Source organism: Carassius carassius, chromosome 44 (genome assembly GCF_963082965.1).
Source record: "Carassius carassius chromosome 44, fCarCar2.1, whole genome shotgun sequence".
NCBI lineage: Eukaryota > Metazoa > Chordata > Actinopteri > Cypriniformes > Cyprinidae > Carassius > Carassius carassius.
In genome coordinates, this window is record NC_081798.1 from 8,022,480 (window position 1) to 8,039,071 (window position 16,592).

Sequence of the window (16,592 nt, forward strand, 5' to 3'; positions counted from 1 at the left end):
TTTATTCCATCTCGGAACGGTGGGGGTAAATGTCCAGTTTAATGATATGGCACTGTGTGAAACAGGAGCTGCTGTTGCTCAATTCTGAGGTGACACATGGTTGGCTGCATGGGAGGGCAGCAACAACATGCTAGTGGAACAATTTATTGCCATTTACACTCAAGGGACATAACAGTGTAGCTATACATGCATTATTTCTATTGAAATAAAATTGATCACTACCATTAATACATTTGGTGTTAGTAACATTAATATTTTTTTTTCAGCAATGATGCAGTGAATTGATCAATAACAAGACATTTATGCTAGTCAAGATTTCGATTTTAAATAAATTGTTGTTATTTTGAACTTTCTAAACAAAGAATCCTGAAAAAATGTATCAACCACAATAAGAAGCTTAACTGTTTTACCAAGAAAAGTTGCTTGAGCACCAAATAAGCATATTAGGATGATTTCTGAAGGATTCAGCTGTACCATCACATGAATAAATTACATTTAAAACAGATTTAAATAGAAAACAGATATATTCAAATTGTATTTATATTTCAGACATATTTTATCAAATCAATGCATCCTTGGTGAGACTTGTTTTAATGATGTCTTACTGGCTTAATTTCTGATCCTAAATGATCTTAAAGTATAACAATAACAACATGCATTCTATATATTATTATTAATTATATTAGTATTACTTTTACCATTGTTTATGAACTAATCAAATTAAGTTGAAAATTCTAAATAACGATACAAAATGCCAGTCAAAATGATTGTCAGTCTCTTTCACTAATGTCAACACTTCTTAAATCTGAAGTTCAGTTTGAATGACTCAGTTAATTTGTCAGAGATAAATGTTTTGGAGGAAGTTGAACAAACCTTAACAATGTTTCTGGTTGTACAAACAAAGTTGTTGAGCAAGTAACTTGATTGAGAACAGAGACTGTTTCTGTCTATTCAAAGGAGCACAAGACGCTTTACCATTCCAAAAAACTGCGGGGCTTTTTCTCAGGCTTTGAAATCAGCTTTGAAATAAATCTGAAAAAAAATGTATGTAGGTGCAACACAAAGTTTCATAACATCACACAAACCCGAACTAAAAAAAATTCCACGTGTGCACGCTGAGCACAAAATTGCTTTCTTTAAACTAACTGATAACAATCTAGAAAAACTATGACAGAATCATACAGAAGTATGTCACCTGTAAGAATGTCTTCCTGTGTGTTATCTCTAAATAAGTTATGCAACACCAGCCCCTCTTTTCTGTCTTTTTCCTCTTACCTGGTTGCTGTTCCACCGCATTGTTCTACAAATATTCCTTGCTTTGTTTTTGATCTTAGTTTTAATGTAATCCAGCACACTAAAGCCGTAGTCAGTCCTGCATGACCCGCTGACTTCTGGACTTTGCCCACTACTCTTTCACCGCAACACGAGAGGAGATTACTGGAGGACCTAATCTTGCCTAATTTGGTCTTCGTGCACTCCTTAAAACCCATTCATCCTGTTGGGACCACTAGGGTGGCCAGACCGCTAGACTACCCAATGGAAGGCAAGATTAGAGTCTCATGGGGAAGCTCATTCATTCCCCGGAACAGAGAACCACATGATGATTAGAGGGACTTTGGCAAGATATTAGGGAGAGGGCACATCCCACTAATGATCAGTCTTAGCAAAGTATTTCCACAAAAAATAGAAAATCTCTTGCACTCATGATAGGTTTCGATGGATGACTAATACTGGTCACATGACCTGGCATTGTTGCTGGCTCTTTGATGATTTGTTTTCTTCCCCTTTTTTCTAATTTGTTTTAGATAAAAGTATCTGCTAAATGCATATATGTAAATGTGAGATACAGTCACATAAGCTGATGGATATGCATACCTTTAACACTTCGACAGGCACCTGCATGGGCGACTGGAACTGTGTTGGTGCACTGATGGCAGGCGAGGGTGCTGGTGGGCCTGGCATGTGATGCTGCATGTAATGCATGGATGCTGCCTGTTGCTGCTGCCGCCGCTGCAGCTCCCGCTCCCGCTGCTGCCGCTCCCGCTGCTCCTCCTGCTGCGCTTGGTCCCGCATGAGCTGCATGCGCAGGCCAATGCGTGACGACATGGCTGGGGGACGCGGGGGGCGGGCTGCTGTCACCGTGCAGTCCAGGCCGAAGAGTGGTGGGGTGTCTGCAAAGGAAATGGTTAGACGAAGTGAATATGAAGTAAATGGATTTCTAACAAATGTGGGGTTTTTCACTTTCTATTCACCAAAGAATCCTGAAAAAAGCAGTTTCCATCATCATATTATCCAGCAAAGGTATATTAGAAAGATTTCCGAAAATTCTGCTTTCCAGAAAAGGAATAAATTACATTTTAAAATAAATACAAATACAGAAAATTAAATTTTTACTGTATTTTATTATTACTTTTTTTTTTTTTTTTTTTTTACTGTTTACTGATATTTTACTGTATTTTTATCAAATAAATGCAGCCTTGATGAGCATAAAAAACGTATTTCAGAAACATCTTAGTAAAATATATTATAATATAAAAAAACAACTATTTAAAAATGATAACATTTCACAATATTAATGTTTTCTTTCTTTCAAAAGTTTTAAGTTTGTTTAGCAACACCAGCAGGGCTGTCCTTAGCTGACGCTCTGTCTGTTCACAGTTATGTTCACCACCGGGCCCCCTCAAAGCACTGGCCTGGTGCGACCGCACCAGTTGCACCGCCCAAATGATTAAACAACAATAAATGTATTTATATGACAAGAAATATTATAATTAATAAGTGAATTTATAGACTGTGGCTAGGGTTAGCCATTTAGGCATGTAATATTATATTCAAATGTGATATTTGACCACCAAATGATGCATTAAAATTTTCATTTGTATGTCCTCAAATTGCTCATAAGATTATCAACAACCTATGGCATTTTTCATTATATCTGGGCTCCATTCTACAAGAAGACTGATGGCTCTAAATAACTACATTCTCAGAAGTAACGATGAGTGTGATGGGGAAGTCATGTGAGGGTCAGGTGATGTTTTTCTTTTTTTATTGAAGCTCATGTGAGTAGCCTTTTCAATTTGGAAATGCCTCCAAAACCTCCTCACCCCACAAAACAGAAAGGCCCACACCCTAATTCTTCTGCGGTCCTGGGGAGTCCCTAAGTGAAGGAGTTCCTCTTTTTGGGGTGCTACAGAAGGCCAATATGCAAACAAGCATGACTTTGCTGTTATTGCAGACATTGCTGTTAAGATACAAAAAGGAACTTGAATTTAAGCGTACTTATTGAAAAAGATGGGGTGCTGAGTATGCACGCTATGTAAGACAAAGCCATCTGAGGCCTGTCTGGTGGATCTCAGTAGAACCACATCACAAACTATACTGTGGAAAGGGACTGGGCTGCCTATGGAGAAAAGCTTATTGTACTAGAGGTACAATAAGCAAAGCAGCTCCTATTGAGATGTCACTGAAGCAGTATTTAGCCCACAGTGTACATTTCAGCGGTGGAGGGGGCACGCACACTACAAGCTTTGTGGTTCACACTGGTCAGTGAACACTTTCAGGCTTTGTCACCAGGGCAGTTGCCAGAGATTGACTCAGTTCCAGGAGAGCAGAGCTTTGGGACGGACTGTCTCGCAAACGGATGGACTGATGTGCAACATAACCGGACCACCAGGGTGGTTGATAACCTGCTGGTATTTGATATCAAACTTAAATAGGCAAGATAAGATATGGATGTAGCACCAGAGCTATTTATTATTTTTCTAAAAACACTCTAATGCCAAATTTTCACTGCAAAGATGGCACAGAATCACAGTTCTGTTATGACAACTTGGAGAGTTCAGCATATTAATATACATGACAATGTTAATGTGTTTGGTCTTGTTGGAACAGGTTTGATGCTGCTGCTGCTGGTGCTGTGGCAGAGCAAGAACTGAGACCTGCTACTGACAAAACATACACAGACATGCTGCTGTGAGCATGTAAGAAAAAACTGCTGCTGCACATAAAACATATATTAAATAACCCCCATTATAACATGAATGAAATCACCCTGTAGTAGACCTATACAGGTGGAGCTGGGGAAGGTGGAGGGTTTCTGAAATGCACAGCAACTGCTACAGTGAGCACTAGCCGAGTATTTGAATGTTAAGCAGCAAGCTCATTGGCTGCTGATATGAAAATAACCAATCATCTGTGCCATGTGAAGAATGATGTCATTATGATTTGATTTGAACGTATCGAACTGCGCCATCTAGTATTTGTGAAGTGACATTCAGCCAAGTATGGTGACCCATACTCAGAATTTGTGCTCTGTATTTAACCCATCCGAAATGCACACACACAGAGCAGTGAACACACACACACACTGTGAGCACACACCCGGAGCAGTGGGCAGCCATTTATGCTGCGGCGCCCGGGGAGCAGTTGGGGGTTCGATGCCTTGCTCAAGGGCACCTAAGTCGTGGTATTGAAGGTGGAGGGAGAACTGTACATGCACTCCCCCCACCCACAATTCCTGCCGGCCCGGGACTCGAACTCACAACCTTTCGATTGGGAGTCCGACTCTCTAACCATTAGGCCACGACTTCCCCTTTTCATGACAGACCTTTGGATTTATCACAATTGTGTGTTTTACTCTGGCTTTTATCCAGCATTGCATCTTTACGCTGAATTTTGATCAGGTACAGAGCAGCTTTAACTCAGCTATGTACAGATGCACTTAAATATTCCCATTTATAGACATGACTTGTGTAAAGGTGTGGTGGTCACATTTACTGTTGTTTGGTGAATTTTCATTGAATGATCAGGAATTTTCTTTTCCCACAACAGGTCCAAGTTAGTCACACATATTCGCTGCATTGATTGACAATGGATCTTGTATTTTGATTTTTGCCTGAGGAACTTTATTAAAATTTCACTAATGTGACCACACCTTAAGAGTGTGGAAAAAAATTTACTCATGCAAGTCTGACTTAAAAAAATAAAATAAAAAATGGGTTAGACAGCTAGTCCTGCCCCCCAAACTCATACCATTGGTTGAGTCAGTGTTGTTGTGTCAAGCTTGGGTAAGTTTCCCAAAAGCAACTATGGTTGCAAGTTCCGTTGTAACCAATAGAGTTCAATTAAACTTGCAACCATAGTTAGCTTACAATGCTTTTGGGAAACACATCCCTGATTGGGATTCTCAAACAAACCGAGCAATGTTTTGACTTGATATTCACCGAGCCACAGTATTTCCACATTTGCTCTCTAATAGTACAGAACATGTGATAATTATTTTTATTATGATCTATAATAGTCAAATATTAAAAGTATGAAAAATATTTTATTTTGAGATCCTGCTAAAGAGTACATTTAACAGTGTCATTATATTAATATAAATGTAAAATATTAAATACTGACCAAAACCAATAACTTATCTCTAATATCTCTATACCATTATCTCTTATATCAGCCAGTAACTTATATGGTACCAGAATATTGGAATCAGACCATCAATGGCTTACATTTATTCATCTCTACTTAACTGAGAAAGGAATTGCAAATTTTTGTCACTTTGGTTTTAAATATGAGCAATAAATTTAGCAAACACCACTAATGAGTAACTGGTCAAATAACTGGTAAACATTTCTCAGCTCTTCCAGTGAAGAAACAAGCTGATAGCGTGGCTGTTTCTCAGAAGTACACTGAACAGTCAGAGTTAGGCATTCTTGTATCACTATTGTATCAACAGAGGATTTGAGGCTCAGCCCTGTACATAGTGACGTATTTACTCGGCATATACTGATGCTGCTCTGTGCATATGCCATCTCCTCCTGTGACGTTGCTCTCCCACACCGCCCATCGGCGAATGCCAGGCATACACTGCCCCGATGGAGATGCATCCAAACAAAGCCAGCAATCAAAGTGCCCTATTGTCACAGTAGCCATTGAATTCATGGCATATCTACATCAAAGGATGAAGAAAAAATAGAAAAAGTGGGCCACAAAGCTTATACACACATACAAACACACCTGCATGCTTACAAAGCCTTACAGCATTCAATATATCACTATACTTGTGTGTCTTCTTTTATATGTAAAACTATGTAAAAGTAAATGTAAAGGTTTGTACTATATTACAGTATCTACTTAGTAAATGAAATGAAATTATGAAATTAAATAAAATTTAAAAAAATGTAAAAGTAAATGAAATTATAAAATTATAAAATGTATTTAAATTATATGACAGAAATACGACAGAATGTCCATGTAATATTGCAAATTAAAAACCTAATTAATTGTATTACATTTTTGTAAATAAGAAAATTCTATAAATGAAATAAATGTGTTTTCCGGAAAATTTTACATGTATGCCAAGCAGACAGAAATAGTCCATTGTTGTTTTCTGAGATTTTCACATATTTTATTCCAGCCATTTAGAAGCTGTGACTGCAAATATTTATTTGCATAGTTGAAAAGTACATGCATTATTCTTCCTTAATTCAAAAAGATTGTGATAAAGGAGAAAGGAAACAACAGAGTGGGTACAGAATCAGGAAATTACAAGTACTCAAACTCACAATGCCTGCACGAGCACCATTGTGCAATGTGCTAGAGCACATGCACTAACCACCAGGCCAATACTCCAACAAATATCCTAAACACAACTATTCCAGGAAACATGCAAATCTGACTACTAATACACCTCATGGGTCAAAATTTGCCAATTAACTAGTACTAGGCTGTAGATAGACCAAAAAGCATCTTTATGCATTAAAGGCCATTCAAAAGTGTATTCAGACCAGAGTTATTAAATTTTACAAAAACTAAAACCACTTCCTATAATAAAACTAGCATTAGCCAAAGAAGCTAGAAGAGGAAACAATTGATTAGTTTGCCTCATTCAGAGGCATTTCAGACATGAGCTCATTCACTAATTTAGTGAAAAACTGCTCATATGCAAATATGAATATAGCTCTTGGGTTTCGGCGAAGGTTTGAAAACTGGACGGGTAGGCAGGGGTCTGGCAAAGAACCATATTATGCTGCCCACCCTTGATTTACCACCCACCCTGTCTAGCTAGGCAGTGAGGCAAGCGGAACCAAAAATAACCCCCACACTTTCTGTTCCTGTTTGCAGAGACACCCTGTTCCCTCGGGGGAACATGACTGCCGGTGTGTAAATTCTATGCCTCTGCAGCACACAGTGAACTTTCCATGCTGCAGTGAACTGGCCATCTTATCTGGCATGTTCTAAGGATTCACACAGTCGCTGGGATAACAATCGGTGGGATGGGCAAGGGAAGGACAGTTCTCAAATAGGAGGATGAACCTTCTGGCAGTGTCTTCACAGCACCCTTTTCCTTCCTCTTTTGCTTCAAGATAAGCAAGCGTGTCAGTTCTAGGAAAAGCTGCTCTTATTTGGGTTTTGATTTGGTACAAACCAGGTGACAAACATTACAAGGAATTCAACTGCAGCTGATAATGACAAATGGCAGATATTAAAAGTCTATTCTATTGCTGAAATCAATTAAAAAGAAAATAGTAAAAAGGGCTAAATGAAAAATGGCAAATGAACTTATGAATTACATGGAAGTTTATTTTTTTAGCTTAATGGCAAGATATAAACTAAATGTCCTCAGAATTGCAAGAAAAGTCACAATTGTGAGATAAAAATTTAAAATTACTTTTATATTTTTTTTATATCCTGGTGGAAATAAACATCTATAGCATTATAATGTATAGCATGAAATATTTATATTCATATTGAGATTTACATTTAACAGTTTTTTTAAATGAGAAAAAAAAACTTATTAAAGGGATACTTCACCCAAAAATGAATATTTTGTCATTAATTACTCACCCTCATGTAATTCCAAACCCTTAAAGGGATAGTTCACCCAAAAATGAAAATCCTGTAATTAATTACTTACCCTCATGTACTTCCAAACCTGTAAGACCTCTGTTCATCTTCAGAACACAAATTAAGATATTCTTGATGAATCTAAGAGCCCTCTGACTCTCCATAGACAGCAAGGATACTTCCACGATCAAGGCACAGAAACATACCAAGCATTGGTAAAATAGTCTATGTGACATCAGGGGTTCAACCATAAGTTAACAAAGCAGCGAGAATACTTTTTGTGTGCAAAGAAAACTATAATAACATAATTTATTCAACAATACTTCTCCCCAAGGTACCTTCTTCTACCATTTTGGAGAATACCCCAGAACATAATCAACATAATCAGCGTTGTTTACGTTCAAGCATGCATGCACTTTCTAATGAACGTAAGCAACACTGATTACATTGATTACGTTCTGGGGTAATCTCCAAAATGGCAGAAGACGGTAAACTTACTTTGTAAACTTTCATTGTAAATTTGAACCCCTGATGTCACATGGATTATTTTACTGATGTCCTTGTTACATTTTTGTGCCTTGATCATGGTAGTATCCTTGCTGTCTATGAAGGGTATGAGAGCTCTCAGATTTCATCAAAAATATCTTATCTTGTGTCCCAAAAGATGAACGAAGGTCTTACGGGTTTGGAACAACATGAGGATGAGTGATCAATGACAGAATTTTCTGAATTTCCCCTTTAAATATGACTTAATATTTAAATTAAAAAATATGATAAATGATACTGTACCGATATATTGTGCATCGTTTTGTTAATAAATACCTTACGATAAATTACAAAGATGACTGAGAAATCTTTTAAACGCTGTAGAGGACTTCAATTAAATCACTGAATATCATCTGGGGTCCCATGATTTCAAGAAAAAAAAATCCCCAAATGATGCTTGAGTCATGTGCAGTGTGGTCATGCTTCTTGTGCTCTCATCAAAACAGCGATTACCTCACTCTCAAACTCTTGCAATCAAGTAAATAAACATCACTCGAACTTCTGCTTTTACAGTCATTGATTCTGCTGTCCTCATTCCAAAAGTGATATATGCGGTTTTATTTAACCATGGACTGACAAGAAGAATGTAGAAAATGGCAATTCATTAATTATCAAAAGAGAACAACCACTTTTTTTGTTTTCCAGCTTTCACATGAACAAGACACATTCATGACCTTCCTTACTTTAAACTTAATCCTGTCACAACTGTCACAATACATTTTAGTTGTTTTCTTATTAGAACCGGTTTTTACTGTTTTTACTGATGTAACTTGACTATATAGTCTAACTTGATTATTTATCTCTCTTATCTAGTAAACACAATGACCCGTGGGTGACTTGTTTCAAAATGTTCAAAACACGCATAACACAAAACTACTTCATTTCTGCTGTCTTTGCCATGCCAATTACTGTCTGACCTCTTGGCTCTGAAGCAAAGGAAAATATATTTGTTTATTATTATTGGACAATGCTGCTATTGAGAAGTTTGTAAAAAGAATATATCACAAATGCTGTGGTGTGCAGTAAGAGCCACGTGCAAAGATTTTCATGGATTTGGAAGGACCATGAATAGTTTTAAGTCCTATGCCATACCCAGTATGATATAAAAACAGTGTCAGATATGCTTTTTATGCAGATTTTCTTTATATAAACCATTTTATACTGAGAGGGCACTTATTTACTCAACCCTTGTAACTGATTACTCACTCGTTCAACAGGAAATCACAACCTCATAACGATGAACTAATGCAACTTCCAATTTTGACGACGCTTACGGGAAAAATGTATAAATGACCCAATGGATTTTCTTAACAGACGGGCCCAGTTGCATTCAGGCACACACTGAATAGTGAATTCTCCATGGCTTTCTGTGCTTTTATTCATTTCTCTCTGTGAGAAATATCTCACAATTACCTCTTTGTGTAGAAAGTGCTGAAAGTGATCTGGGTGTCCTCCACGCGCTGCTCTCTACATGACTGGGTGCCTGCTCATGAGTGGGCTGAAAAACTGGAAAAGAGACACAGAGATTTGTATTAGTAACCATCCTTTGCCTGGTGAGTAACATGAAGAGGTTTCTGGTTGTGGCTGGATGAACTGGAGTAATGACAATGTTGCAGATAGCTGTGGTTGCGCTGTTTCTAGCGGTCAAAGTAACAAGGCAACAGGTGCATCATGGATATATCTATTTATGTGTACATCTGATATCTGGCTTAAACTGTGAGAATTAGACTTGTATAGTGCATTCATATTTACAGACCCAACAACCGAGTAAAGATTTCCTTCACATTGAGATGACTATCCATGCTAATGCTAATGAAAAAAAGCTACATTAATATATCCAAACACAATCATTCTATCCAATGTATCCAGTGAACTTCGAGCAACCACCTACATTACAGGAAATACATGCACGTTATGTTCATCTATAAATGAAGCGTATATTTTAGTTAATACTGCTAATATTTTACTGCCAATATTTTTTTCTCTCTTAATACAATAAAATATATAACATTTTACTAGATTTAAACCCAAGCTGCATATTTTTACTCTAAAATCAGCACAGAAAATGCCACAAAAGTCCACTTATTCCATCCAGGTTGGTTTATGGATGTCTGCCACTGATTTCTCCCACAATAATAGAGCATCCTAATAAAAGCTAGTCCAAATCAACTTATAATCTCCTTTAATTAGCTATACAACCATGTTAACCAAACATGCTTAACACGGGCCTACAATGACAAGCCAAGTAGATCCCAGCTAAGTGTGAGACTTTCAATAAAACTCATTCCCCAACCACTGAATATGTGCATCCAACAAAGTGAATATTCGTTATCTGTCGTTGAAATCAAATTATATATAAATCTCGGTTATGATTCACTCTCCATACCTTTCATGCAGTTGTAGACAGGCAGTGCAAACAAAGAAGGCCGGTCAATGATTATCTCGTCTTGTTCATCACAAACACAATCCCCATATAATTCCAAACCCCAGTGGTGTCCTAACAGAATACTGAGCCTTCATGTAGAAGCATTGGTCTTATACTAGAGGCTTTGCTGGCTGACAGCACCGCCACTCGTGACCAATAGCCACAGAGAAAAAGAGAGGGAGACCAATCAGCAGTCACAGGGAAGTCCTTAGTCATGATAAAGTCTTACAGTACAGTGTCCACAACTTCTCCTCTTCTGTCTGTATTACCCCTTCAGTTCCCCTAAATGACCCAAACCCTGTAAGCTTCCGTGAGAGAGGAACAAGGGGACTTCATTGTCCCTCTTCTCTTTCCTCGAGTCATCTTCTGTCTCATCTGACTGCCACTGAATGTAATGAGTCTGGAGGAGTGTGGTGAATCATTGGTTAGGCTGGGTCAGCAAAACACTCATGTGGACATGTGTAAACATGCTTTACACGCCATGTATTGATGCTTTTGGATTACTGTAAATTTTAATTGAATGCCCCCGAAAGCTGAAGCATGAAGATGCACATGAATGTCACATGAATGTCTAGGATTATATGCAGAGGCTTGCTTTCAAGGTACTTTTTTAACCTGGGAATTAATCCAGTGTCCCTTGATTTGCTATGGGACATGGTGCTCTGACATAGTCACTTGATGACAATGATGATAATGATGGTGGTCAAGCATTCAAAAGTTTGCTCACTAAGGCTGCATTCATTTGGAAAAAAAATACAATCAAAACAGTAATATTTATGCAAAATGAGAGTGGGTACATAATATATTCTGGCAAATATGCAGACCTTGAATGCAGTTTTGGATTAAAGTGTGTGCTAAACTGCAAATGCTTTGTTTTTGTCATTTAGGGGGTGTAATGGAAGGTGCATTGCTGGAAAGCAGGAAACATGATACACTGAGAGCTTTCCTAAAATGTAAGATCAAGCCAAAGTCCTTAGAAAATGTTACATGAAACTGGTGCTTTCAGAATAACAGCTGTGACATCGTCTCCCCCTAGTGATCATAAAAATAGACATTAAATATTATGTTTATATTCTGTAAAATGTTCCAAGTGCACTGGGTAAAGGGCAGATATATTTTAAGGAATGGCACCATTATTTGCCCTCAAGAAATAGTAAAATATGCATTCAGTAGGCCAGCGTTTCCACCGCTGTGCAGTGGCACACTAGTGTGCTGTGAGAGGTTGTCAGGCGTGTTGTGGAAAATGATAAAAAAAAACTTCCTTATCTCTATTATAATTAGTTATTATTATTATTATAAATCAGTGCTATTGGTAATCATTATGTCTGTTTGTGGGTTTTTTACAAATATTAAACCAATGCAAAGCTTTCAAAAGAGCTAGTGACTAAACCTCGTAACGCCATTTGATTCTCAAATTGTCAGTCAAACCTCATAACTCCACCACTCCTCCATTCAGAATGAAGTTCAGTGCCACACAGTTTGAACACAGAAGTCTATTTCTTCACAATGCAAGGGTAAATAAAGAACTGGGGCCTGTTGCATAAACATAGCCACCATGTTAATACTGTCTCTTAAAGGAGCACTCCACTTTTTTGAAAATAGTCTCAGGAACTTTGCTGCCATACCATGGGTGCAGCAGATGGAGTGATATTATGCAGTGCCTGAAAATAGTCCCCAGCAACTCTGCTATTGCTGCAACTACACAAACTAGCTCGGGACTATTTTCAGGTGCTGTGTAATATCATTGGGCCTGCTGCACCCATGGTAAGTTCTAATGCCAGACCTGGAGATTGGCTGAATGGATTCGAAAACGGTAAAACTCAACTGTTTAACTCCAGGGGAGTTGGAAAATGAGCCTTTTTTTTTTTTTTAAGGTGGAGTGTTTCTTTAAAAACTAGTTTGACCACCTAGCAGTTGTCAGGCTTACTTTTCCAGTAAAAATAAGAACAATCTACCTTTTTAAAATTAAAAAAGTTATAACCAGGTTTGAAGAAAAATATTACATAACTTTTTATGACTAGCCTAAACAGTTTATGCAACCAGACCCTGATGTTTGAATAAAAACAGCGTTTCCTTTTCCCTAAACCTTCAAAGAAATGATGTTTAGTGGTCAGTGTTTGATGACAGTCATTCGGTAATCAAAAACTTTGTTTACTCCATTTTAATATGATTTTCAGAAATTAAGCGCAAGGGTGTGATTATATTTAACGCAAAAATACCAACTTTATTTTTTTTTTATAAAAGCTTAGTGGTGTGTCTTGGGATTCTATATATATATCAAAACTGTGCTGCGGCAGATTAAAAGGTTGGGAAACACTGCAGTAGGCCATCAATTTGCTAACTGCAAATAATGAATTACAATCATCAGACAAAACAGAGACTGATGGAAGGGTAAGTTAAGAGGAAGTGAAATGTTAGTTACAAGAAATGAGTATTGCATTATGACTGAATAATTCCCACCTCTGCTTTAGATCATGTGTGCATAAAAAAAGCAATGATTTCTGCATTATGGGGTTCTGTGACCTTTACAGGATCAAACTTTATACCGATATTTAAACACTTACAGTTAACGAAGAAGAAAAATGTAACACCAATTTAAGGTGCAAAAAATCCTTAGAGAAACTGCAATATGTTAAATTAAAAATCACTTTCACAGATCTTTTCCTGGACCATTCCCTATCTCAATTTGAACAGCTGAGTCTTTCCACGTTTTCAAAATAACATCTAAAAGACATCTTTTTCGTCAGCACCTGACCAATTAATACTAGCACTTACCTATTCTATTCTATTCTATTCTATTCTATTCTATTCTATTCTATTCTATTCTATTCTAATCTATTCTATTCTAAACTGCTTGATTTATTTAAAAAAAAAACTTGTTTTGTGTACTGTGCTAAACTAACTGAGACTTATACTGTTGCTCTCTCATTGGCCTGATTGCTTTTATTGCTCTCCTCATTTGTAAGTTGCTTCGGATAAAAGCATCTGCTTAATGATTAAATGTTTAATTCAATTACTATGAACAATACTGTACCATTTTAGTATATTTTGTAAAGATGAATAAATTGATCAAAAGTGACAGTAAAGACTTTTATAATGTTACAAAAGATTTCTATTTCTAATAAATGTTGTTCTTTAAATATATATATATGTATGTATATATATATATATATATATATATATATATATATATATATATATATATATATATATATACACACACACACACACACACACACACATATATCACAAAAACTTTTATTTTGGATGTGTTTAATTGTTTGACAGAACTGAACAAAAGGTTTGTCGACCACCACCCAAATGATTTCTGAAGGATCATGTGAGACTGAAGACTGTAATAATGGTTGCTGAAAATTCAGTTTTGGGATCACAGCAATAAATTAGGCTACATTTTCAATATAAATATAAAAAAGTTATTTTACTGTTTTTGCTCAAATAAATACAGCCTTGGTGACTGTAAGAGACTTTCAAAAATTTCACAGACCCAAACTTTTTGAATAGTAATATCAGTAATATGCAGGCAGATTATCATAGCTTAAGTTAAATAGGAAATCTGAAAAAAATTTAAATGCATTAACAACAGAGGAGATGTGTTATTTACACACCTACACAAAAAAGGAAATGGCAGCAGTTGAGAACCACTGTTTATATACCATAGTTATGACAAAATAATTCCAGTATGTCGGTAATATGTGGGTAATTTCCAGGAAAAACATATTCTTAAGCACTGCTGAACATACCAAACAAAGAACTGCTTTGTAATTTTATGTTCGCATTACTTTCTAAAGGTTAAACATCAGTTCAGGGAAAAGAATTAAATTACATGCAAAACAGATTGGTTCAGCGTGGCCACAAAGTTACCAACATTACAATGAGAGCAAAACGTCTGTGGGCATTTATAGAAGTGTACAGATTGTGTTTCACCAAACTAATGTGAAGCTGCCTATCACAGCTCAGCTGAAGCTTTAATAATGAAGAACCAAAACAAACAGTTTATTTTCAAAAGCCCATCTCATTTATTCTCCCCTGTATATAAGATTAGCTTCTCGGCAGAGTTTTGCGATCAATTCAAAGCTCAGTTTTTTTTCTTCTATAGCTTTGTTTGGAAGGTGCATGATGGGTAATAAAAGCCTGGGCACCATGCATTTCCATTCAGGTGCTGTGACCTCTGAAAAGTACTCAAACCACCAGTGACCTTTCCTCCAAAAAGACCTCACTGGGGGGCTTTTGAAATGATAAACACGGACAGAAAGGGTTACACAGATGCAAAGTGTAGCAAAGTGTATTAAACAGCTTGGTGACATTCAACATGCCAGACAAAATCAGCTTTGTGTGCACACATTCAAGCAATTTAATAAACCAAATACAGACAACAATGTATTTACAGTAGTATTTTGGACCATAGAAGGAGCGCCAGAGACAAAACTGCATTTCATTGGTCCGAACAGCTGTGGCCTTTTGCAATGTGTAGGAGGCCATGTTTATGACCAAGAAACTGTTGTGTTCCTGACAATAGCCTATGGAAAGGAGGATATTTCTAGAACCTGACTATGTCTAAACAAGCTGGTGTGGCATTTCTATTATTTTCCATTAGCTTTTCTGATACTGAGCGAACTAAAAACTTGCCCATGCATTTTGCAATGACATTAAGATGTATGAGGGGAAACCCAAAGTTACATATCCCAGGTCTGCTTGTTAAAGAGTGGTTATGTAATAATGCAGAGGTTGCTTTAGCGAGACTACAGAGAGAGAGAAAAAATATCACCTCCATTCCTTAACCCTCTGGTGGTCTTTGGTCATTTTAGACCAGAATTATTTTTTTCCCCTTTATTTTTTATTTTATTTTATTGAAATGGTGACTTTTTTGTAACTTGCTATATGACCTTAGCAATGCATTATCAGTAAAGGCCAAGCTGTCTTAAAAATAATACATTTTGTGATGTTTGTATAGGAAATTAATGGAAAATACAGAGCATTTTTTTTTTACAATCTACAAATCAGCCAGGATTAAGTAGTCTTTGATATTGTCTAAAAATATTTATTAACCTTATATAAATAAGCAGAGGTGGGTAGAGTACCCAAAAACTATACTCAAGTAAAACTAAAAATACTTACAGAAATATTTACTCAAGTGAAAGTAAAAGTAATTATCTGAATAGTTACTTGAGCAAGAGTAAAAAAGTACTGGATTAAATAAAAAATAAAAAACACTTACTCATGTAGTTATTTACTAGTTACTTTGACACACACACACATCTCTCTCTCTCTCTCTCTCTATATATATATATATACACACACACACACACACACACACACACACAGCCGTTAATAAGATTTTTAATGTTTTATTAATGTAATTTATTTCAGTGATGCGAATTAGAATTTTCATCAGCCTTTACTTCAGTCTTCAGTGTCACATAATCCTTCAGAAATCATTCAATTCCAATATATAACTATATATATAACTACATATAACTGTATATAACTAATATATATATATATATATAATTTATTTCTGTGATGCAAAGCTGAACCAAATCAAAATCAAAATTAATAAAAACTGTGTAGACAATAGTAACCATTTTCTCTGGATTTATAGTTAAATATTAAAATGTTAATTTTCGTAAGGGTTGTGTTGTTGTCTGTCGTAGCTCCCCCTAAACCTAAAAAAAATCGGATTTTTTTTTCAGATAAATTACTACTGTAACATTACAACTGATAATAATGATGTCCTTTATATAGTATTTTGAGTGAT

The 16,592-nt window shown here is 36.4% G+C and overlaps 1 protein-coding gene across 3 annotated transcripts in view; it reads right to left on the reverse strand.

Annotated features, from left to right (window-relative positions):
- Positions 1-16,592, reverse strand: part of LOC132126078 (transcription factor EB-like) — a 36,408-nt gene that overhangs the window by 9,540 nt on the left and 10,276 nt on the right. For 2 of the 3 annotated variants that reach the window (XM_059537094.1, XM_059537093.1), the window contains exons 1-3: positions 10,778-10,927; positions 9,805-9,897; positions 1,876-2,171 (exon numbers count right to left, since the gene is read on the reverse strand). In XM_059537094.1, coding sequence (XP_059393077.1) covers positions 1,876-2,171; positions 9,805-9,897; positions 10,778-10,784 — 396 coding nt within the window. In that variant the 5' untranslated portion in view covers positions 10,785-10,927. Of the gene's footprint in view, positions 1-1,875; positions 2,172-9,804; positions 9,898-10,777; positions 10,928-16,592 lie in introns of those variants that run through there. The other variant, XM_059537095.1, reaches the window with a different exon arrangement.